We start from the raw sequence: 24,588 nt of genomic DNA, 5'->3' as shown, positions 1-24,588 counted from the left end.
ATGTATATATATATGTATGCACACGTATACTCTACGTAAAAATGCGTGTGTATGTGTAACGTAATCATTACTGTCATCGGAAAGCCTGATCCTTTCCTTCGTAATTTCAACCGGTAGAGCGGCGTTGGTATACGTGGCTGAAGAACCCGTAGACACAGACCTCGCGCTACCTGGTGGAATGGGTCTCATTAAGGACGCCTTCATGGTCCTTCATCCTTGGCTCTTCAGGCCTCGTTTCTCCCTCTTAGGCAACGGAGTCGCTCGTCTTTTATACCTGGATGCCCTCTGCTCGCGTTTCTGAGCTCGGTTTCTGTGTTTGCGTGCGCCTTATGCGGTCGAAGGCCATTTGATAGTGGTTGCTTGTCATCTTCGACTTTAACCTCGTTACCATTTTACAGGCGTTTCTGGAACGAACGAACGAACGAACGCGTATACCGCACGGTTTTCCTTTAAATTCGGATTTGTTAAGATTTATTTCGGATTTATTCTACGGTCTCACCGATCTAAGGACCAGGCGTAATGTCGACTTCTCTTTTGCTTTCTTTTCCTCTTGCCCCCTCTCTTTCACCGTGTATACACGATTTCCGGCGTAACGAGATTCCTTCGTTGCCTTTGCACCCTTTAACGAGTTTTTTCCCTGTGTATTTCGCAAATAGAGTTCCATCGTTGCGGCAAGACTGTTATCGTATCGTCTGTTTGAATTGTGCGAGTCGATAGAAATCTTGCTTGTTAACTCGTCCAGTTTTCTTACTCTCGATGAAGGGAACGCGTTTTTCTATACCACGAGTTGCGCGTAACAACGTTACTTGTGAAAAAATGTTGTACCATACTTTAGGCTACAAAGCTTTACGACGATTGACAACGGGATCGAGATACGAGGTATATTTTAAACGTCAGATAATTCTGATAATATAAGATTCAATTACAGCGGTTCTTGGCAATATTTTTCTTCTCTTTTTAATACCTCGAAAACATTGTTCTTATAAATCTTATCGTAGAACAAGATTAAATTTCAGTTTACGATCGACTAAATTTTTACTCGCATACCTCCGTAATACGATTTTCCAAATATAAATTTTTAAAACGAGCGAGTGTTTCACATCTCTTCTTACTTCTTTCCTTTATTTTCCTTAGAATATAAAAAATGAAATATCTCGTCGAATGACACGAGGGCTCACGTTATCGTTTTCGAATGTACATATCTTTTTCGTTACAGCAAGCTACTATGAATGAATAACTACGTTTTAACAAACACCACTATATTATATATCTAAATAAAAGCACCTTGTTGCTTCAAATTACGCGTCGATTAATCACCATATAGAAAAAGTGGACAGTAACTTTTCTACAGATCGAAGCGTCTTCTCAGCGTGTACACGCCCGTACGACCATAACGCTTCGCCGTTTTAGCTGATCTATTTTTCGTTCTTTGTCGCGGCTGCTTTGTCGTGTATGCTAATCGAATTCCCTCCTCTTATTTTCTCTTTCATTTTCTTTCTTCTTTTTTTTTTATGTTGCAGGGTGGCGGAGGAAGCGGTGGGGCTGCGGGAGGTCTGAAATTCACGGTGGCTGACACTTGCGAGAGGATCAAAGAGGAATTCAATTTCATCCAGCAACAGAACCACTCGTGAGTCTTTCTCTTTTCTTTGACTCTCCTCGTCCTCGTTCTCTCTCTCTCTCTCTCTCTCTCTATCTCGCTTACTCTTTGTTTTTCTTTCTCCACCACCTCCGCCCAACTCCCCCTTTCCAGTTTTCTCGTCTATTCATCCCTTCCGTCTCGCGTTCGCGTTTCTCGAAGATCCACGATTATTGACGCCGATGCTTGCCTCGGCTGTCTTCTACCCATCTTTCCTCGCCTTTCCTCCTTCGTCCCGCTGCTCCCTGTTTCGAGGTTGTTTCAGAACCCACCCCGTTGAGGCTGTTGCACGCCGATCGCTTCGAAGTCTCTTATCCGAGAGAGGAAAGTTGGAATTGTTTGCTCACGACGTCCTCTCCTCTCCCGGCTCCTAATAACGCGTCGAACGTTTCGAACGCTCGCGGGCTTCAGTCGCAAACCGGATACGCGGATAACAGGACGATCTCCAGTTGAAAATCTAACGCAAAGATCCGCACTGAGTTCGCGGCGAATCTACAGTGGCTGACAAACGTATATTTCGACGCTTATCACAGAACATTTTCACGTATATGTTACGCGTATCGTATAAAACATTTTGAAACTTTATTTAATACCGTAACAAGATTCAAAAGTAACGATTATATTGATAAAAATTGAAAGCAGCGTGGAAATGTACATAGAAGTTACGAGATGTTTACTACATGTTATATATATGTTTGGTAGAAAATTGGTATACAGTGTAAATAGTCCTTTCAAACGTACGTTCCGATGATTATGAAAGTGGCCTTAGTCAAGGATCTAAAACAAACGAGTTTGTTATTATTTTGCGTTGCGTCTGTCTCGCATTACGTAACATTACGATAATCCGAAAACATGTTTGTAAAGTAGTGGAAAGTGAACCGTCGAATCGAATTGGCTGTGACGTCGTTAAATAGGATTCAGTTCAAACGCAAAACTTTAAATATCTTGTAACGATAAATACGACGTATGACTTGGACCTCTTTCATAATCATCGGTACATACAAGTGTTGAAGATGATTCCACTGAGTTTCCTATCGCGGTTTACCAATGCGAATGGATAACTGGCTGTTTAAATTCTTTTATCATCTCTGCAAAATATACTTGCGCTAAATATCTTGTAGTTTCTATGTTACATTTGCAGATTCGTTTCCAATACCTTACCAGCATAATCACGACATTGTATATTTCATTGTATTGTTAGTATTATCTCAAAATGTTTCTTATAACGCGCGTAATTTATTCGCAGGAAATTTCTACAACTGTTGGAGTACTTTCGCGAGCATACGTAGTACACGTAGAACGTTCGTTATTTATATATCAGCTTCTCGGAAGCTAAACCGATCGACACCACTTTTCATTCGTTTCTCGATTCAATTACACGAGAACACAGTTTAATATTCAATTCTGAAGAAACGAGTGATTTATTTTCTTTCGATTCGTTATCCCCACAGATTTATCGCAAGCAGATGACATAAACAATAGTAAATCCTACGGTAAATTGTAAAAGGCGATATTCGCAACAACGCTGGTTCTCCGTACTTTGCAACGGAGTTTCGATCGCGTACCGGGCTAACTTTTAAACTCAGTTTTTCTCAAAAAAACGAAAGCTCGCGCGTCCAAACATTACCCTACATTTCGCGCTTTTTCTTTCTTTTTTCCCACGAGAAACCACGCATTCCCTGCTTTTATCATCGGTTACCGGTTCACGTGCTGTATGCGTATCTTCGGATTAACCGGTGATTTCGTTTGTCTCGTCGGAGGTTCGCTTGTACGAGGGCCGGTTAAGCGACAGTCTTCCGTACTTCGAATCACGAAAGTGACAAAACCGTATACGGTTTCGATCGCCGAGAAAGAACTCGCGCGACATCGCGTGCATGTCGACGATTTATGGTAATTGATAATCGAGGCCCGGACACGGTAATTAATCGACGTTCCGGCAAGTAGTATCCAGATGCAGGCGATGCTATAACCGTTAACGTTATTGGAACAGTGCTCACTTTCGGGCGGACGCCCGTGTAATGGGACCGTGTGTACAAATGTCTGCGTTTACGTATCATTAATTATCTCGCATGCCGCACTTGCGATACCGTTGAAACCGTCGGATGGACGGTTAAATTTGCGTTTCGTTGTTAACGCCCAGCTAGTACGTGCAACGCGTACTCGCCGCTAGTCGCCACCCAGTGCGCGTATGTCTGCCCCGGGACGTTCTGGCCTCGACGAAATTTTCCCGGTAATTCACGAACTTTCTGCCTTTGGCAATTTTTTTTTATGACCTCGCGGAATTGGCCGCCCGCGAAAATTCAGCGACGTGCTTCCTTTTCCTGAGAAAAGCCACGGCTTTACAAAGCGTACGTTCTACTCCTAGACGGAGTCTTATTGTTGCACGGTCCTTCGCAATCTACGTTCTACAGTCTCGACCATTCTCGCCGTGAATCGTACTTCTTTTATTTCGACTTCGAAACGCTTGCAATTTTTATCGCCGCGTGGTTTATTGTATCATTTTTGACAGTTTTATGAATTTTGACCGATGATATTAACTTTCTTGTAAGATACAAGCGTCGCATTACGAAGTGACGAAAATTCATGTGGAATCGTACTGCGATGGCTGCAGAAAGTATTTACGTTCCATTGTTTCTGTTATACTTTATACTAGTTTTCGGTCGAATCGCGTTAAATTCCACGTCACTCGCAGGTATCTTCATATGGTTACAAAAATACAATAAAAATGAAACGTAGAATTCGATAAACGAAACGATTCGTTGGAAATAGAGATAGACACGCGCAAATATCTTCCACGGCTATTGTGCGTGGCGTAAATGAATTTTCTTAATAATCATTTTCATACCAATTTACATAACGATTCGTACAATCGGCGGCTGAATTTCATTATGCGAACAGTATTTGTAAACGTATGGGTTTCTGGAGTCACGTTGATTAGCTCAAACAATTGAAACGTAGAGAAAAATGACCATCAGGAACATTATTTTTTTCACTTACCTGAAAATACGCGATTACTTACGTCATCTCCTGGCAAGAATTGTTTAAAAAGCGAAGGTGATCGATTCTTTCCGAGAAGCTCGTAAAGTACCTACATACACAGGCCATGAAAATTCGATCACAGCCAATGATTAAGATCCACTTTTGATATTCGAATAACTCTAGTTATAAATAGTATATCAATTTCGAGCGAATCAACGTGGACCTTATTTTCAAATTTAACTCATAATGGCTACCGCGTAAAATTTATTTCTTTAATAAAAGTAGGAGATACGTCGCGTTAAAATTGCACGCGAGCGACGTTAAAACGATTCCAAGAGCAACTTTATACCATACGTTCCGATCGATTTTCCTCGGTAAATAACGCGTAGAACGATCGGATATTTGCCAAAATGTCCCCGGCAGGTTCCTCTTCCTTTATTCATAGCCGAGCTTCTTTTTTTTAGATTTCCAGTGGTCGGGTCGCCCGCCGCAACCGCTAACACCGCCATAATCTCATTTCTTCTTATTCCTTCAGCTTTTTCGCCGGAGAACTCGATCTTACTTTCTAGAGACATACTGCGTTCTCTTCCTCCTCGAATTCAAGATGCTGCAAATCCCAAAGGGAGAGGAAGCGGTCTTGCCCTATGCGCTTGCACGTATTTACACGTACACACACAAGCGCCCGCACACGCACATTATACAATATATATATATATGCGTTTAGGCACACATATACGCGCGTACAAACACACGCATACAAAATGGTCCTGAACGAGTGCGCGCGATTTCTGCTTTAACGCATGTCTGACTGGTTCTGTCCTCAATCGTTTTTCACTTTTCAGACTGAAGATCGAATGCGAGAAACTGGCCAGCGAGAAGACCGAGATGCAGAGGCATTACGTTATGGTAAGGCACTTTGTAAGTTCATCTTCATGTCTTTTTATCTTTGTATCGAGTACAGCTTATTCGCGGCAGTTGAAAACATCGCTTTGGTGATACTCGGACGAACTCGAGCGGATTCGATGAATCGTCGCACTGTTATCGCGCGTGGTTACGCGTTTCTTCGGAGTACAACGTCTCGTGTGACGAAAGTCGCGAAAATTAGCAAAATTCTAGGATGTAGAAGTTAGAAAGATCGAAGGCTCTGTCCATCGGAAGAGAAAGAAAGATATAGACTTTATATTCGAAAGCGCAAAAGTTACTACGAATATTAGTCGACTGTGAATCCACAGCAGGTTTGGGGAAGTGATTTGATTCTGATCAACTTTCAGGTGGTTTTTCTTCGTCTGTTCGAACGACTGAAAGCCGAGTTTCTTTCTTACCGCAGCTGCCTCTTCGATTATTAAGATTCCTACGATTGTCAAAGTTGTTGAAATTATCGAGGTTAACGAAATTGCCAGGACGTAAATCGAAGGCGTGTTAACTTTTGCGAATGCAGAATTGGTTCAACGTTATTATGTTTCTATACGTACAAATCGAAACAAGGATCGAATAAAAACGAAATATTGCGATTACACATTACGGTACTGCGATACATCCTCCGTTAGTGTATATCTTTTGTTGTTATCTTAGTTATAATGTACAGACTGGAACTGTCGAAAGTTCTGTGCCGGTGCACGTGCTTCTATTGTTGAAATTATCGATAGAGAGGGTAATCGTAGCCACGGAATCGGGTTTTATAAGCAACGAGGTTACAGGGCCATTATTGAACTCGGTAATCTTTGTCGCAACCCTCCCCGACACGGGGCAATGGAGAAAAACGATCGATATTGTTCTCGCTTCATATTGCCGGCTCTTCGATTCAGTTCCCATCAGCACGAAGGCAATTAGCTCAACCAACCGTACTAATCGTATCGTCATCGGTAAGGAGCTTAACTTGGACTTACCTATATTAAAGTGCGGCATTAACGTGGACCAAAGTATTTGCCACGGGAGTCCATTTCATTTCTCGCTTCTTTATTAAATATTTATTATCGAACAGTTCAGAAATTCGTTGCTCTTTCGTACATCTGACCAATCGATGCGAGAGGATCAAAGGAGAAGTGGTGCGGGTAACAAAGTCTTTGAAAAATGAGGGAATCGCGAGCAAAGTTAAACTTCGATGGGAAGATGTAACAAAGGGGAAGCTTAGAAATTCGTAGTACAATTTTTGAAATAAATTTCTCAGTTTTACATCGATGATTCTCGTTTTCCGTGTTTACATCTTCTTTTTTTTTGAAAAAAAGTACTCTTGCGTGATTTTTCCCTCGTATCGAGCCCTTTCCATCGCTTTGAAAGTCGCTCAGGGGAATTTCTAATTTTTCATAGGTCGCGTTTTCACGGGTCACACATTGGATAAAAAGCGATATTTTGTTCATTAAAGAAATAGTTTATCATAATGTTAGGAATACTAAAATTTCTTTAAATTTCATAAAACTGTGGAATCTAAACGGAGGAAGTAACAACGGAAAGAACGCTACACGGATCCTTGGAATGTTCTTTCACAGACACGCTGTTACAAAATAACGTTTGGTAACGTAAAATGGTTGCAAATATAGTTTGCGGCCCAGTATACACTACGTGTAAATGTATACACTACGCAAGTGTACAAAATATTCAGAGCAAAGTACTAGATATAATCTTCCATAGCTGAAATAAATTTCCATCGCGGGTTTCTTTAAAAATATGGATATGTACGAAGATATGAATTTGTATAAACATTCATGTATTAACTATTATAGCCCAGTACTGTATCGGAACAACTTGGAGAAAAAGAAAGAAAGAAAGGGATAGACGAGCTAAAAGATTCGACCGTTTGAAATGTTCAAACACGTTGCACATCTTTATTTATTTTATTTTACCTTTTAGTCAGTAATTTGCTCTTGTAATCCGCGCTTTCACCTCGTAATTACGATTGTACCAGGCAAAATATTTGCCTATATCTTTATTTAAGTTGCACGCTAAGCCGGCAGTTCCTTTGGAAAGTAATTTTCGCGTGTTTTGATAGTTCGTGGGACGCACAGAGGGAAGTGGAGGTTTTCGTGTAACAGGCAGGCGAATAGGCGGGCGAAAGAAAAAGAAATCGGGTCGTCTGCTTTATTCGCGTGTATAAATTCACCGATATTTGAGAACGTGCTTTTACGCTGGCTGTTATGCTGTTCTGTAAACTGCTCCCTCCCTTCTGGTATACGAAAACGTATACGTTCCCCAGCGGAGTAGGGTCAACAGCCCTGTTACGATCCTCGGTCCTGGATTTATTTTCACCTCTGCCCTTCTCTTTTTTCAAAAAAAAAAAAAAAAAAAAAAAAAAAAGGAAAAAAGAGAGAAAAAGAAAAAATTCACCAATGGAGAAACCCCCTATTATTTTAAACGCGTCTGCGAAACACCGTCTGCGAGCGTTATCTCGCAACGCGATCGTTTGGCGGAACCCCTTCGTTTCTCCTCTTCTCACCTGTATTATTTCGATATATCGCAATAACACGTTCATTTTGTCTCCGAGAGAAACATAGAAAAGATGAGGCGAAAAACAAGAGATAGGAAGGAGAGGAGAGAAAGAAAAGGGAGCGGAAAAAATGACGCCGGATGAGCGTGTGCGGCATGCAATGATCGATCCGAAAGCACGGAGCAGTTAGGCGACACGACTTCCATCGCAATCCCTCATCCCCGGGTCGCGAGATCGTACGCCGATGTTAACTGTACGTTTGATCGTAATTGTCGCGAACTGTACCATCTCTGTAAACTGCTACACCGATGTGACACCGTGCAAGCAACCAAGCAGCAAGCTGGGCCGAGTGGTTGGGGCTTGGGTTGAGGGGGAGGGGGTGTCAGTGGGAGTGGATAAGGGGTGGGGGGTTGGAGGTGACAGAGGGGTTGATGGGGGTTGAGAGTTGAGCCGGTAATCGATATCTCCAAAGTAAACGAAGAGAGGAAGCGAGAGAGAGAGACGAAGAGCCGAGTGACAGGGTGAAAGAGAGAAAGATAGGGGAGGGTTGTTGGGAAGAGTAGAAAGGGAGAGGACGCGACAGAGAGAAGGACAGAGTCGGAAGGCAACAGAGGAAGGGGATGGGGCGTAGGGTGGCAAAGGGAAAAGGGGAAGGGAAAGAGACGGGGGGAATTAGAGACGGAGAGAGAAATTGATGTCGAGGGTTTGTCAACTACCGACAAGTATTATATACGTACAGCTTGACGAGAAGGAGTATTGGTGTAACGTATGTACAGACTGCGAACGTGTCTCTGATATTCTAATTCCACCCCTGTGTATTCCAACCAGCCACCTTTCCATCCCTCCTACAATTCATCCTCCGCGATTTTCATTAGGGTAACGTGCCGCGTAAATCCGAGCGCCGCGGCCGCTTCAACTTTTTCTCCCTCCCTCATCCCTCTCTCTCCCTTTTTTCTCTTTCTCACGCTATCTGTTTTCCTCTTTCTCTTTCGCTCCTTGTCGTTCATCTTCTTCTCGGAATTTCTCTTCCTGTTTCTCTTCTTTTCGCTACGCCACCCCATACATTCCGTGCTCCCGTCCTTTTCAGAACTTTAGCGCACGGATCATCGCCTCGCGACATCTCCTTATCCGATGCATTCTTCTCCAATAGACGCGACTCGTTACGTTTGCGGATTTTTTTTTTTTTTTTGTTAAATCGCATCAGCTCTGAATCGATGCACGAATCGTCATAGTTCGTGCAGTATATCAAACACTTTAATAAATGACTATGTCTAATATATGGTAATATGACTATGATCGATACTATCTGCCAGTGTATGTGTACCATAGAAAGATAATAATTTTGTTGTACGTTTCATTAACTGCGAAAACGGAAGAAACACTCGATTATCTCCCTCGGAAAAGGTTTCCGGTAGCTCCTTCTCTTTCTCCTCTCCCCCCTCCCCCCTTTTTTTGGCATCATCAGAAACGATCCTGTGTGCCCATTCGAAGGTATCGCGAAGAATCCATTTAGTTTTATCGTGCAATAACCTTTCCGCCGCGCGCGTTGTTCCATTTTTATCGCGAAACGATGGAGTACCGTTAAATTAATTCCCTGAAAAGTATCTGGCGGAGAAAGCGGGGTCGTGCGCGCTCGGATTTATTTCCTCGTTCCTCTTCATTTTATTTGACACTTTAGAAAAAGTTGTTAAATCGATAAGAAATTAATTCGATTTTTATTATGAAAGCGGAACGATTCGCACCGATGAAACGCGCGCGGGACCGAGAGTTCGGGGGAAGAGGGACGGCCGGTAAAGACGTGAAAAATATTCTTATGAAAGCAGGTTGCCGTCGGTGCGCGGCACGTTTTTCACCCTTTAAAAACGCAGACTTCCCGATTACCCGCGTTTTCCCTCTCTTTTTCTCGCTCCTCTGCTACTTCCCTCCCTCTCCCCCTCCCCTACGCCGTTTCTCCTCCGCGTCCTCTCTTTATCTCTATTTCGTTTTTCCGCAGCGTAACAAATTAAACATAACCCACATCCTCCGGGCACGTTTCTTGATTACTTCTTGTTTTTCCCGTTTGCGTTCACCGTCTGCTTCTTTTTACAGATTTTATTTCCGCCTTTGAAGTTTCTACCGTGCAATTTAGTGTTTTTGTTTTTCCACCCTCCCCTTTTCACCGACGTTTACGAAGTTTCATAACGGTGCACCAACGTCCGTGGGGTTAACTGTTTTCACGAATTTACCGACCCTTCCTTTTCCCCACCACGATGCTTCTCACCCGGGTCTCTCTCTCTCTCTCTCTTCCTTTTTTTGTTTTTTCCACCAAAACCCTTCCCACCCTTTTCTCTTCTTTTTCCCCTCTCCTGTCTTCTCTCCTTTTTCCTTTTTTCTTCCTTTCTTTGTGGCAACCGTGTCTTTCGCTATTCAATTTTCTTAACGCTGCCAACGTCGTAACCGTTCTTTCCTGCGAACTTTGTGACTTCTCCCTTTACGTAGCTATCGATCTCACTTAGGTCGACGCGCATCCCTTTCCGTCGCTTTACGATCCCGTCGCCCTGCGAACAGGACAAGAATTAACCGCAAGAGCAAATAAATTTTTTCCTTCGCTCGTCTCTTCTCATCTCCTGTCCTTCTGTTCCACCCCCGCCTCGTCATATTCAACCCTCCCTTTTTTGCCATCTGACAAAGGTAACGACCCGTATCTCGGATTATCGCCGCGTTTCTCGCATCGTCGCGGTCGAGTTTGGCTGATTAATTGTCCATTAATTGTACGGAAGCGCGAGGCGCGAGCACTCGCGGAAAACATTCGGGAAAGGATGAAAAGGAGAAACAAAGGTAAAACGGGGAGCGACGAGGTGGAAGGAAAGTGCGCGCTGAGTGGTTACGTGGAGTTGAAAAAGAGAGGAAATGGGAAGAGACGAAGAATATATATGGTAGACAGAAAGATATAGACGAGAGTATAGGGGATGCTGGAAAAGAGAGTAGGCGGTTCAATCACCCTAGCAAAGGCTCGCTACTAAAAGATCCATATCGAATAACCGGAGGGGGTGAAATTATCGGTACAACCCCTATTATTGGGTTCCGAACCACGTGAAAATAGAAAAGGAAAGGTTGCCAGATGAGATCGATACGACCCCCCCTCCCCATACCTCTGTCGACCACCGACAGTTTCTCTTCATCCGATTATCGACTTGGCCCGGCGAACTCTTTTCTTCGTGTTTCGGACTTTCCAACGAACCCAATATACGTTCCGCGATGCGGCCAAGAAGCATTTTATTACGTCACGAATCGAATTAATTCCCGTCCAGGATGTCGATAACGCGCAATTTAGGATGGCTTTCCTCTCTCTCTCTCTTTCTTTCTCTCTCTCTATCACTCTCTTTCATCGATAATCGCTTCGAAGGATACGATTTTCTGTCTTTTATATTCTATACGATCGACCGATCTATTCCGTGTTACATAGTGTATATATAGGGTGTTTCGAAAAGGTTGGCTGACGGTTTGCGTACGAGTTCTGTGCGTCGCGATAAGCGAGTTAAGTTTCGGATGAACATATGTTTTATAACAAATCTTCATTGAAATATACAAGGGACGTATAAGCAGAGTATGCTCGGCCGTACATTCAACTAACTGTATCACGGAATGTCTTACGTCTGTTTCTCGTCTTATAATGCGAAATTTCAAAATATATCTCGCGTAATTCGACGCGATGTAAATGTAGAGTGGTTTTGAAATGTTGATCACGCGGAATAAATAAAATATATTTGCATATTTATCGAACGTTGCTTTCGTTGTGATAAGTATAACAATATCATTTTGATATAACAGTTGAACAAACATGGCAGTAAAATATGTTTCGCGATAAGTGTAAGTTGCTTTATAAAATGGACATTTTTAATCGGTACGATATCGATTCGAACCGATTAACTCGGTCGAGAAGCGATTTGTTAATTCCTATTTGAACGTTCTATCGCGAACGAACGTGGAATAAGTTATATTTAATCTGGCTATGTTTTTTTCCACGGTGTTCTTCCGTTTCTACCGTCACATAATACGCCAGCAGGTTAATTGATTGCGTTCATTTAAAATTCATCTGCCTTCCGGCGGATGATCGGTCTCGTTAATAATTAATCGCCAAGAAGTCATTTAGTCTATTTTGCAATTTCTTCGCGCACGTGTTTGTGTAACGATATTTACGTTCCGTCGCTGATGTCACGATTGTATCAGTTTTATCACATATTAATTTCCGTACTCGCTAATGATAAAATGCGGAGAATGAATAACGTTAATCTTAAACTGCTATAATGCAGGCTGATAACCAAGAAGAAAGAAAGTATCAATTACCAAAGACCTCGGCTAAGAATCGTTGCCGCATTAAAAGACAGCTAGCGACGAACGTAATACTCGGTTAGGAAGAATGGAAAATGATGGTCAATGAAAGTTTCACATCTTTTTTATCCACGTGTTCGTATGATAGTGCGATACGTGTATTATATCTAGCATCCTGAAATTTGCGTTTCAGGCGAGTCTCTTGCTATAGTCTTACGCTCTTCTAAAAATCGCTGGGTCATAAGAAACCAGAGACCCGACACATTCTCACAAATCATAAATATTTCAAGTAACTTCTAATCAACGATCGAACGCATTTTTGTCGTTTCTGCCGCTCCTGTCGTTTATTACGCGATATATTTAACTTTTCACTTAATGTTTCCGCCCCAACGTTCAACAACGACCAATACGTAATGCGATTGTTACGCTCGCAACATAGATCCAATATCGAAACGGATCACGTGTCGCGTTCCACTTAGCTATCGCTTGTATAATAATCGTAACCGTTCGCATATTGTCGATCTACTTAGATAATGGACGACGAGAGGGCGGCATCCAGCTCACCGACAAAACTGATATTACGATAAAGCGGGTTGCAGAGGAAGGAAGGCAAGGTCTCTGTGAAAACACGCGTTAGAAGTCGTACTTAGCGACCGACCGATTTCTCTTACCGTTACTTCTGCCATCGTCATCGTGCTCTTTCATCGTGATTATCGGCTGCATTATTAAGTCGGTGTATTTCCGTGGTCGATGTTATCGATCTCCCTGGAGTATTATCTCTCGACCTACGTGTATGCTTTCTCTCGACGGCCAAAGCCAACCCCCTTACCCCCTGAAGCCATTCGTCCTGGAACGAGGGGCTAAAGGCGGACACGCAGCGCTAAGCGACAGTCACTAACCGATTTACGATCGCGCAAGCGCGCTCACGAATCGTATGATACGATGCACTTTAGCGGAACACCGACCGGATCGAACCCCCGTCCAGCCTTTGGACGTGACCCTTGCTTTCTCTTCGTGCTTACCAGCTTACCTCTGTTCCAACCTACCTAGGGATTATCGCTTTTGACTTGTGCCTCCTTCCCGTAATGTTTATAAAAGGCATCGTTCTCGTTCGATACCGTTCGTTATATTCGACACCACGATACGATCTAGATTTTTATGCGAGACGATCGCGCAGGCCAGATTATTCGTTCTTTCATTTCGAAATTTTGCTTCAAAGCTCGCTTCGTTCGCGTGAATGTTTTCCGCAAAGGAATACGTTTGAATAATTTGTATCGAGAATATTTTACCGAACTTCGATAGAAGGAACCGAAGAAGCACGAGAGAGAAAGGGGGACAAGAGATAGGAAGAAATGAATGCGCGGAAGAAGAAAGGAGGGAAGAAACGCAGGACAGAAATAAAGAAGAAATTAGAGGAAAGAATGTAAAGAAGCGTAAAGTATAAGAAAAGCGGAGAGAGAGAGAAACCCGTTAGGTATTTAGGAATTTTTTAAAAGTATTTTTGAGCAGATACACGTTTCTGCATAAAGCGCTCAGCTTCTTGAAACAGCATCTTTGAAAGCCTGCAAGTAGCATCGGGAAACGTTCGATGATAATCTATACAAGTATTTCGCAAAACACGTGGCCGTAAATTAATTACGTAACAGTTATAAATCGAAGAATTTGCATATCTGTGTAGTTCGCTTCGTTTCTGTCGATCCTCGTTCCATGCGCCTTCTACTCAAACATTTTTACGAGCGTGCTACATATAACGCGTCACGGAATCATCGTGCCGGTGCTGTAATGCGTCCCAGAGCGGGTGGCTGGTACTCGAGTGACTTCAGCTACTAACCAATTTACGATCAGGCGGCCGTACCCACGAATTGTATGTAGTTAACCCAATTGAAGACGTTCGAGTTGCAAGGAGAATCTTGTCGCGAGTTTACTCGTCTGGTGAAAAATCTCTTCTCGCTTCTGCTGCTGTTTATACTTGGAAATTAACAGGGCTCGCTTAACGTTCAACGAACGATCTCGACGGCGTTGGTTTCACGCGACAAATAAAACCAAGTTTTTCGTAGACATCGACGATGAAACCTTAGCTCGATCGATCGTGTCGCGGCAGAGAAACACAGGGTAATTTATTCGGTCGTTGGCGTCGTCGATAATCAATTTTAGCCCTCAACCGGTGGGGTGAAATACTTGTTACATAACTAGCCGGCTGAAGTTAATTCTCCCTCCATTACAAAGCACGCTGGAATATGCCCGATTTATCTGATTAAATACGCAACTGCCGCTTGACGCGGATTAAGTTGTTATAGAAGCATCGGCTGTAAAATCCGATGTGGAAAGTATTTGGCAAATGGTGGATTAATTTTATTGCTTTCGTTCGTGTATTACGTGGGCGATATACGATCGTTAACGTTGCGTTATTTCAAACGGGCACAATTCGAAGAACCGCAGATAAGATAATACGCCAAATTTTGCAACGATGCTAATGTAACCTCTCTCGTTAGGGCGGACAAGATTTTATATCGGGCCGAGTTGAAAAATAGTTTTAGGATTTACGGGGTACGCATAATTTCGAATCTAGAGATTATTAATAAACGATAAACGATAAAGATTCGATACAGCGGATATCCAATAATAATTTTTTTATCGTAAAAAAAGGAAGGATGGCTGATTCTAAACGAACGTTGGAAAGAAGTGGACTTGTATGAAATTTTAATTTTGGAAAAAGGTAGAACCGTTGACCCAGGTAAAGTTGATCGCGATATAACTTCGGTCTACGCTTTGCGATTAATTAATTCCTACTTAAAAATTCAAATGGCGCAATATCTTGTCGATACTTGAAAATTTCACTACTCTTATCGCTGCAACGATCGCGTTACGCTGCACCGTGTATATTCAGGGCATTGTCAATACGACGATCGTATAATCGAAGATCGGCAAAACTCGCTCGATGACATTTCGCTATCGATCGAATAGCACCACGAAACAGCAACTGTTCGCATAAACTCAATAAAATTTCTTTCGAATGGTTGTCAGCTTTCGTCGCTCGATTCGTTCTCTGAATATTCAAAATGATGGAATACTTTTCGGATAATTCTCGTACGTTTCCAAGAACTCAGTTTCTACGTAGAAAGTATCATGACCGAAAAAGAAAAAATATTTTGAAACAAAAATCTCCTCGTCAGTTTCGGTATCAACCTACCGACGAGGGATTAACATTCCAAATTCTACCGCTAAAGTGGTTTTTCTTTTTCGTCTCGACGTTAGGTCAGTTTGAACCTTGGCCAATGCTCGACCGAGGCAGCATGCGAGTCTCGCGCGTTCAAGGGACAAAAGTGGTCGGTTGATCCGACTCGTTCGCAAGAGAAGGTTGTAATGATCCTTTCTTTTGTACGCTACCTCCGTAACAGCGAAGAAAGGAGTGAAAGGGAACAGGAAAGGAAACAGTGGTACGGTGGTTCTCGTTTCGTCGAGATTTACGAGAAGCCTGTTGTATTTATTAAAAGTTTTGTACCAACCGGGTTCCCTGCTTCTCGTGAAAACTCTAGAACGTCTGAAACGATATTGTGAAGAAACAGAAGTTAAGTATCGCTAATGAAAGAAAGGACAAGGAGCCGGTTGGAACTCCGATTTCGCCAACGTTTCGCTCATTCTCCTAACCAGGGCCATCGAACGTTGACAGAATTCACTGTTAATCTATCGTACAACATGATCGGTACAAAAGATCATCGTGATTAACTCTTGCTTTGCTTGATTTTCGATCGATTCGTATTTTCCTATCGTTAGGAAAGTTCTGAGATTTCGATCAGGCCTGAGAGAATGACTATTTTTACTAATATAATTTCTAGTTTCGATCGAATGCCGTAGACTTTCTTAACTAGCGAATGTAGACTTTTTGTCTTTGGTTAAAACTGGAGCGAGATTCAGACGTAAAACGTTCGAAAATCGTGGTAGGATTAAACTTCTTCCGAAGATGAAATGATATTTTTTGTTTGGATTAGAATTTTGAAACAATGGCCGTTTCAGATCGTCGTTGCTACTTGTTTTAAGCAAAACAGACAACGATAACAGTCGTTTGAAAAACAGAAACTGTAATTCTACGTACCCATGTATATCAAATATTTTTTTTTGCAACTTCAGCTTTAAAACTCTTTTCATTCTCTGGAAAAGCAATGCAGCAACCGTTGTATTAAAATTCGACGATCTGTCTCGATTGTACGCTGTATATCTAATGCAACCTCTACTTTTATATATTCACGCGCTATGAAAATAACATATCGTGAAAAAGTGCGGCTATCGAATCAGAATGTCGCGATTTCTCGGTCCAAAACGATCAATCAACAATCGCACGAATATTACCACGTAGCTTGATCACGACTCACGAACGTGCATAAAAAGCGATAATAAAATATCTCTGCTTCTTTCTGTTACAGTACTACGAAATGTCTTACGGCCTAAACGTGGAGATGCACAAGCAGGTAAGCGAAAATTCCGTCGAAACAATTTCTTTCGGCGCTTTATCATTCATATTCACGCAGTTGAGAGGAAGAGCTCTTTATCTCTGGCGTAAGGTAGCCGAAAGCGTATACGGTGAAGTTACCAGACCATCCCCTTTTCCACGAAGTTTCCCGGACGAGAGACGTTAAGCCGGAGCGGCTGCCGCTTAAAGAACGTCGGCCTGATTTCTATCGCGCTACCGCGCCAGCGAGGGTAGGAGTTTAAGGATCAAAAGATTTCTCGTTAATTAAGTTCGGAATATGCCGGCCGATCCTCATGGTGTCTAGCGGCCGCCCCGTAGTCACGGATCACAAAAACGAAAAGGGGGTGACGACGCATCTGGTCCGGGAAATCGTGTAATTTTGGCTAATTAGGGGAAACACTGGGCCACATCCCCCTTCTGTCAGCAATTTTCTTAAAAGCGACCACGACCCCTCGTTGCACGCGAGCTACCTAGATCTCTCTCTCCCTCTCACTCTCTCTCTCTCTCCCTCTCTATCTCTTCCTCTCTCCCTCTGCGTTGTGAAACGGAGGATGGGGAAGAGAGTCCTAAACTCCCAAACAACCCTCCCTGACACGACGAGCTGATATTCATTAGCATTAGCGGCCGATCATTTCTCACCCTTGTACCCAGGGGCGTTGCTTAATGGGGTGCAAGCCTGGGGACAGGGTAGGGATAGGGCCGTCGCGTCGTCGAATAGGCCGGTCCACCATTAAATCGGCGCGAAATTGCGTCCGGTGGCTCAAGTGGCAAACTAGTTAGCTCAGGATGCTTTATAGCCGCGTTGTTATTGCCGTGTACGATTTGCGCTTCGAATTGATACGTAACCGTTAAAACGTGTACCGGTTAATCGACTCGTTAGACGATCAACGATTGTGTTTAACCTTGCGATGGTTGGATGTACGAGCGCAGGATATCGTTACGTCATGTTGGTCCGCGTTACATTGGAAAAGTTTACGCGTATCATCCGTGGAAATACAATTTTATCGACGTAATTGGAACTCGGAACAAGTTGCGATTCGCAACTTTCGATGTTAGGCAATTTACCAGCAAGCATAAATAAGCTTCTGATAGATTGGCTGGTATAGATTATTGACACATACGTTGCACCGAGGAGTTTATTTCATTATCTCGATATACCTCTTCCGAAAGAAATTACCACCATAAGCTTATTTATCATAACGAGACGACAGAAACGCATAAATTTCCTGATAAATTTAAGCGAACGATACTTATGCCTGATCGGTTTTTCTGTGCACCAAGTTGAACAATGTGGACTCCGAACGGCTAATATATTCATAGAAGGTTTGTACAAGTGTTGGAATTCTTTCACGAGCCGCTGTACGCGTTATTACGCGGCTGAACGACGTTAACGCGATAAAAATCGCACGATCGAAAAAATAACGTGCTTCAACGAAGGCCTCCGTTTGTTTCAAGCTTCGTTCGAACGCCTGGAAACGATATACTATTTTGTGTCGGGGGAAATGAGAATAAGTGGTTACTCGATACGCTCGTATAATTGCTAATGAACTCATAGGAGGGCAATAAAAGTAAGAGTAGGAAACGGAAAATCGCTGGTCGCCACGAAATCAATCCCCTTCGGGCGTATCGGCGCGCGACGACAAATTGCAGCGAACGCCGATGTAACACGGTTGGACCGGCTCTCGAGCCTTCTAACGCTAATTAAAGGAGAAATGAAAAGTTATTGGTTCTTGGCGATCGGTTAATTAGCCGTGATAACCGTTGCGCTAGCGTGATTATAGAAGATCGCCGATTTTTCCACCGAATTCACCCTTTCCCTTTCTCTCTTTCCTTTCCTCTTTCTGTTTTTATTTTTTATTAATCGCCAACGTTTAAGCAAACAGATAAACCCGTGGAATTTATCCGAACGTGTCCGATCAATTCATCGTTGTATCGTAAGGGTTCGTTTTTACAGTTATAGTATTTACACTATGCCGGTGAAAATAGAACGAGACGAAAATTGATTTAGATTTTGTCAACCGAACTGTTAGTGTAAATATTCGCGCTCGATCCTCCATCCAGTTATCTACGATTATTCGGATAATTATTTTATACGCGATTCTTGCCAATCCCCTTAACCCTATCGCGTCTTCTCTTTTATTTTCGATCCAATCGTATTTTCTTATTATCCGAAGGCTTTTTTAAGTTCGAGAAAAATATAAAACAGCTGCCGCTAACTTCTAATTGATATATCGTGAGATCTATGAAAGCTTTTAGAAATATTATCAAATTAACAGATAATGAAAAAAAAAAAAAAAAAGAAAAGAGAGGAAACAAACAGTTGTTCATCAAAAGTAGAAATGTAAAGAATATTAGTCATATTACTTTGTCAAACAGATATCGATAATCACAACACTTTATGTCAGATATTTTAATTGCGATAAAAGCAAAAATTGTCACGACGCGATAACGTTCGTCTTGCTATTTATCAGTGAACGCGTGTAATCTGTCGTTTTATTTTTATGCTAAAACTTTGAAACCAAGATTTTCGAAAGCGCGACGATTCTCACCGAGCGAATTTTCTCTCACGATCTATCACCTAACGCGTGTAATTCTTCCTTTCGATCTTACGATGAAAGTTTTTCTCCAGACTGTACGAAAGCTATCGGTTGAAACGCCAGATAGATCGCGACATAAGAATCCGAAAATCATAGCAGGTTCGATTCCTCGACCACTCGCACCCTTCGTTCGCGAATTAAAATGCGTAAAAAAAAAGGAAGAAAAAATTGATTACGTTGCCACTTGTACGAATCTCAAGCTTCCCGTTCTCAGCGCTCCCTCTCTCTGTTTCATCGTTTTAGCGTAAAAGGAAGTTAGGTAGAGGAGTTGGTGGAAAGGACGCGAGAGAGGGAAGAGAGAGAGAGAGAGAGAGAGAGAGAGAATAAATCACCCTCCGTTTGGTTGTCTCCGGCACTTAGCCGGCTTTCGAATCGCGGTCTTCGGTCCTCGTTCCTTTTCAATTTGAGCACCGAATGAAAACAATCTTCCTCTACGAGGTTAGACCTCTCCCTCTTCATCTCTGCCTCTCTCTCTCTCCCTCTCTTTCTCTCTTTCTATCCCTCGTTCTCTCTGACAACCTTCCCCCTTTCGTTTTTACCCTTTTTATCACGGCACCGTTGGCGAGTCTCTCTGATTTCATCCTTCTCGTTCTGTCACTCTCGCTCCCATTAGTCCTGTGACGCTGCTTCCACTCTTTCCCTTCTGTTCTCCACCCTCTTTCGTGTCCATCCCCCATTCCACGTCCCTCTTACCGCCCCAAGTCGACATTTGCCTCCCACTCGGCCCGTTCGAGCCCGCAACCACCACTTTACCACTCGCTACTCGACTAACTCGAATTTGTTGGCAATGTCCCAGTTCTTATGCCCGGCTCTTTCTCTCTTTTCGCCGATCCCTCCCACGCTCTTCGAATAATTGTACAACGCGGCCTATACACGCGCTCACCGACGCCAGCCACCCATGCGATCACGTGCACGGATACTTAGAGGAATCGACCATGGTATACGGTTACGACCGTGCTACAAGCAGGATGGCGTAGTTAGCGAGTTGGGAAATCGATCAGCCGATGATTTTTTGGTTCCACGAGACGATTGTTTTTATCGAATACAGGCTATGAGGGATGATTCATTGGAAATTAGGGACAGACGGGGAGCGAGTGATTTCTTGCGCGATACTGTCGCATCGTTACGCGTTAAACGTGTTTATCGTGTGTCATGCATCGTACGAGATTTATTTGGGAATTATATGAAGAAAGTTGCGTGATGTATACAGAGGACGATAGGATAATAGAAGAGTATTATACAGGATGCGCGGTAGAATTATCTTTAGATATATTTTCTATTATTTTGTACAGCTTGGAATCATTGTGCCGGTAAATTATTAATTCCATCGTATGAAGGTAGGTCGTGATTTAATGGTGGAATTTGATATAATAGATCTCGCTACGTGTTACCCGAGACTTTTACTTTGATGTGATTTCATGTAATTTAATGTTGTACAGAAGGTGTGGGCGACGCGGTTATTTTGTTGATTTACGACTCGTTGAAAATGTGCCAGCATCGCTGCTCACAAGACCGTGTCTCTGTCTGTCGTGTTAAGGGACCATAGATAAATGATATTTCGAATCTAAATACCAGTTTTTCATTTTATTAATTCCGTACGAGATATACCATTATCTTTTTTTTGTTCTTTAATAAAATAAATACTCGTGATTCAATGTAATCAATACAATGTAATCACAAAAATGAGAGAGAAACGTGGCAAGTTGAGAATTTGACAGAACCAGCATCGTTGTATCACGTAGTTTCTTAATAGATCTTACGATAGTTAAATTTATTTATTACTAGTTAGTTTCGAGCGCCGACTAGATCAGATGGCGGAGACGATCAAAAGTCCGCTGTCTTGAAAATAGAAATAGCGCATGGAAAATACTCGCTTTAGAATCCTTACCATTTTAATTAAAAAGATACTCTGCTAAAAATGTATTAACGCTAGTTCAGCGAAGATGGAATCTATTGCGACGCGTGCAGATACTTCACTTCATCGCTTTCTGCATTTGCGTATAATTATTTTATCGAACTATATAGTTAATCGTAATTTTTAAATGGATGTTATTATCTGATATTATCTTTGGTAAAAATTCTTTCCTTTTACCTTTTTATAAAATAAAATATTCGACGTTCATGACGAAGGTAACGAGAAACGTTGTATTACTTTTTAACAGTTAACGTTATTAGGAAATGTAATATTGCTTCGCTTCTATAGTTAAGTAATTTTGTTTTTATTACTTATGCTTGTCCTCGCGAACGAAATATTAATGCTGTACAAACTCTTGAAGTTCGACGCAAATTAATTTAATTTCTGTGCTGAAAATCCAAAAATCCATTGTGAAAGACATTACAATCGCAAGCTTCTTTTCTTTGTGTCTCGTTCATCGTGCTTCTCCTTAATTGTCACCAGCTTCAAAATCAAAGTACTTCGTTTCCAACGGAAATACGGAAAGCATTTTATTAAAATACGTTTTAGCATCGGTAACTAAACGTTACTTTATCGAGTTCCTTAGCGGTCGAACGATAAAACAGCCGGATGAAAAATCCTTTACGCGAGGCCGTGGGGCCGAGGTTACGTCTGTAGCAGAGGTAAAAACTTTTATTAGCACGACGCGAACCACGCGCTCGTAGGCAAGAGAGAGCGGCATTCGATAAAGTTAAAAGTTACCGGAGTCGCGCCTCGAAGAACGGCCACTCCACTGGCTGGAAACACGACGACAATGCCATCGAAACGGGCATTCTTAGCTCTGATTAATCGTTCTCTCTTTCTCGATTCCGTCGATTGTTTTGATTTTCAAGGGTGCTTCGACAACAAGCGACGCCGTGCTTCACGCTATCGTGATTTCCATCGGAAATGAGATTTTTCCGAATGGCGTGGCGCTTAAAAAAAAAAAAGCAAAAAAGAGCGAGAATGAAAAAAAGGAAGATAATAAAAAGCGCAGCCGACTGTGAAAAAGGAAAATATGAAAGAAAGCACGGACTAGGATAAACTGGCTCGCGTTAAGGGGTAGGGGGTTGAGATTTAAAAGGGGTAAGAGGGTAAAGGTTGGCAGAGGGTCGAGAAAGAATGCACAAGCGACGAGACTGGCACGTAACGCTCTTGCTTCGTTCATCCAACGAGAACTCGCTGGATAGGTTCGCAGCACACCTATCCGATAACGCTTATCGCTTAATTGAAAGGCTCGTCCTCGGGGCCGGCTGCGTGCTCGTTGTGTCCTGCTCAATTAAGCCACGATCTATGGCAATATGCCGCGAATCCGTCACGCCGCAGACTTTCCATCGCTACGCAAAACATCGTGCGCTTAACGATACGGCCTTGTATTAGCGCGCGCTGAGCAATTTACTAATAAATTTATTGCCGTTTCTTTGTCAAGGAAATTTCAGTACTTTCGTAGTCGGAGAACGATAAGCGTTTCGTCGTACTCGTGAAATCGTGGTACGATGGTGGACGCTTAAAATTATTCGACTTACGCCCAAAACGGGTCCCCTGTTTTTAATACTCGTTTGGCGCGTTGCGAATTAACACATCGAGTCTCGCATTGTCTCCGAGCTTTAAATAGCTCTAGGTACATACGAGTACCATCGGTGGTGTATCTTGTATATTACTCATCTTGTATATCTCGGAAACGTAGGTAGCTCGAGCAGAAGATTCAACGATAGGATACGCGAGATGTACGCGATATTAAACGCGATATTAAACGCGTTATTAAACGCGTTAAGTAGGGTTAACCGTATATTCTTGGAATTTGGCCTGTTGGAAAACGGAAGGTCGTCCCTCAGCGAGAAGAATATTCGTATCGCCGTCGGCGTTCGTCGATACAAGAGTAACTACCATTTCCCATCGCGGGTGCGCCCGGCGTCCGATAAAAAATGTGCAGGCTGACCAATTGCATATAACTCACCCTGCCTTTCCAGTTCTTCCTGCCTCCATGTATATATACGTCTATCTATCCGCGTGCGTTCGCATCTCTCTCTCTCTCCCTCTCTTACTTTCTCCCTTTTTCTTTTCCTCTTTTTCCTGTCTCTCTTTTTCTCTCTACTTGCTCCCTTCCCCGGGATTCTCACGTTCTCTCTCCCTTTCGGTAGTCGGGGCTCGCTTTTCCAGCACTCGGCCCCGTCCATATATACACATATTCCGGTGATGCGCGCGCGTACACACACGAGCACCTTGGGCGGCACACGCATGTCGACCTACGGACGTGCGCGCGCGCACGTGTGTGTGTGTGCCAGCGTGTGCAGGTTTACACGTATACGATATCCACGGCCACGTACACGTACGCGTTCCAGGGGTCGTGTATTCGAGTTCTTTTATTTAGCCCTGCGGGGGTAGCAGAGGGTTGAGTTGAGCGAGCGAAACGAGGGTGCGGTGGGCTGGGGGCGATGACATCGATTTTTTACCCGTTGCTAATCTCAATGTTACCTCCTCCTCCTCCTCCTCCTCCTCCTCTTCTACTCTCTACCTCCTCTTCCTCTTCCTCTTTCCTCTTGCCGTTCGGCCACCTCCATCTACCCTTTTTTCACCCCTGCTACCACCACCCTCTTCTATATCCACCGCGACCCTCTTCGTTCTTCCCCTTCTCTCTTTCAATCTCTCCCCTGCTTCTCCACCTCCTCTCTCTCTTTTACCACCTCCTACGCCTCCTCCACCCTCGGACCATCCGTTCTGCGGGAAAATGTGCATGTGCATCGGGCACATTCGAGAAGGAATAACCATTTTTTCGTACCGGACAACACTTGCGCCGCGTCGCCCCGCTGCGCCGCGCGTAAATTCTCCTCGTCTCCCGTTCATCGCCGTTCTCTAACCCTCTTTCTCCCTTTCCATCGTTCTCTTCGGGATGTATTCTCCGTCTCGCTTGCGTGTTTCCTGCCTCTCTGTTGTTCGTTGGACTTCCGCCTTTTTCTATCTACGTCTCTCTGCTTCTCTTTGTCTATCGGCTTCTCTTTGTCGGTTTTTTCGTCCAGGCTTTTTTTCACCGCGCACCCTTCTTCTCCGCCACCTCCCGGATTCGGACCCAGGCCGAAATCGAACTGACGTGGACGCGGCAGTTTTCCATCTTTCTGTCCCCCGTGGGAATAATGACATTTTTTCGGATCGAAGCTTTAGACGCGCCCCTGCGACGTCGTCCGCTACTCTCGCGTCATAGGAAAATCATGAATATTTCGAACAGTCGTGGCGCGAGTAAGCCGA

General features: G+C 43.2%; 1 protein-coding gene across 7 annotated transcripts in view; it reads left to right on the top strand.

The window, feature by feature from the left end:
- LOC122568765 (protein groucho) overlaps positions 1–24,588 on the top strand; it is a 112,764-nt gene that overhangs the window by 24,406 nt on the left and 63,770 nt on the right. For 3 of the 7 annotated variants that reach the window (XM_043728905.1, XM_043728907.1, XM_043728912.1), the window contains exons 3-5: positions 1,521–1,627; positions 5,458–5,533; positions 16,769–16,813. In XM_043728905.1, the coding sequence (XP_043584840.1) occupies positions 1,521–1,627; positions 5,458–5,533; positions 16,769–16,813 (228 nt within the window). Of the gene's footprint in view, positions 1–1,520; positions 1,628–2,065; positions 2,147–5,457; positions 5,534–16,768; positions 16,814–24,588 lie in introns of those variants that run through there. The other 4 variants (XM_043728906.1, XM_043728908.1, XM_043728911.1 and 1 more) reach the window with 3 other exon arrangements.

Source organism: Bombus pyrosoma, linkage group LG6 (genome assembly GCF_014825855.1).
Source record: "Bombus pyrosoma isolate SC7728 linkage group LG6, ASM1482585v1, whole genome shotgun sequence".
Taxonomy (NCBI): Eukaryota; Metazoa; Arthropoda; class Insecta; order Hymenoptera; family Apidae; genus Bombus; species Bombus pyrosoma.
This window is presented reverse-complemented; position numbering and strand designations above follow the sequence as displayed.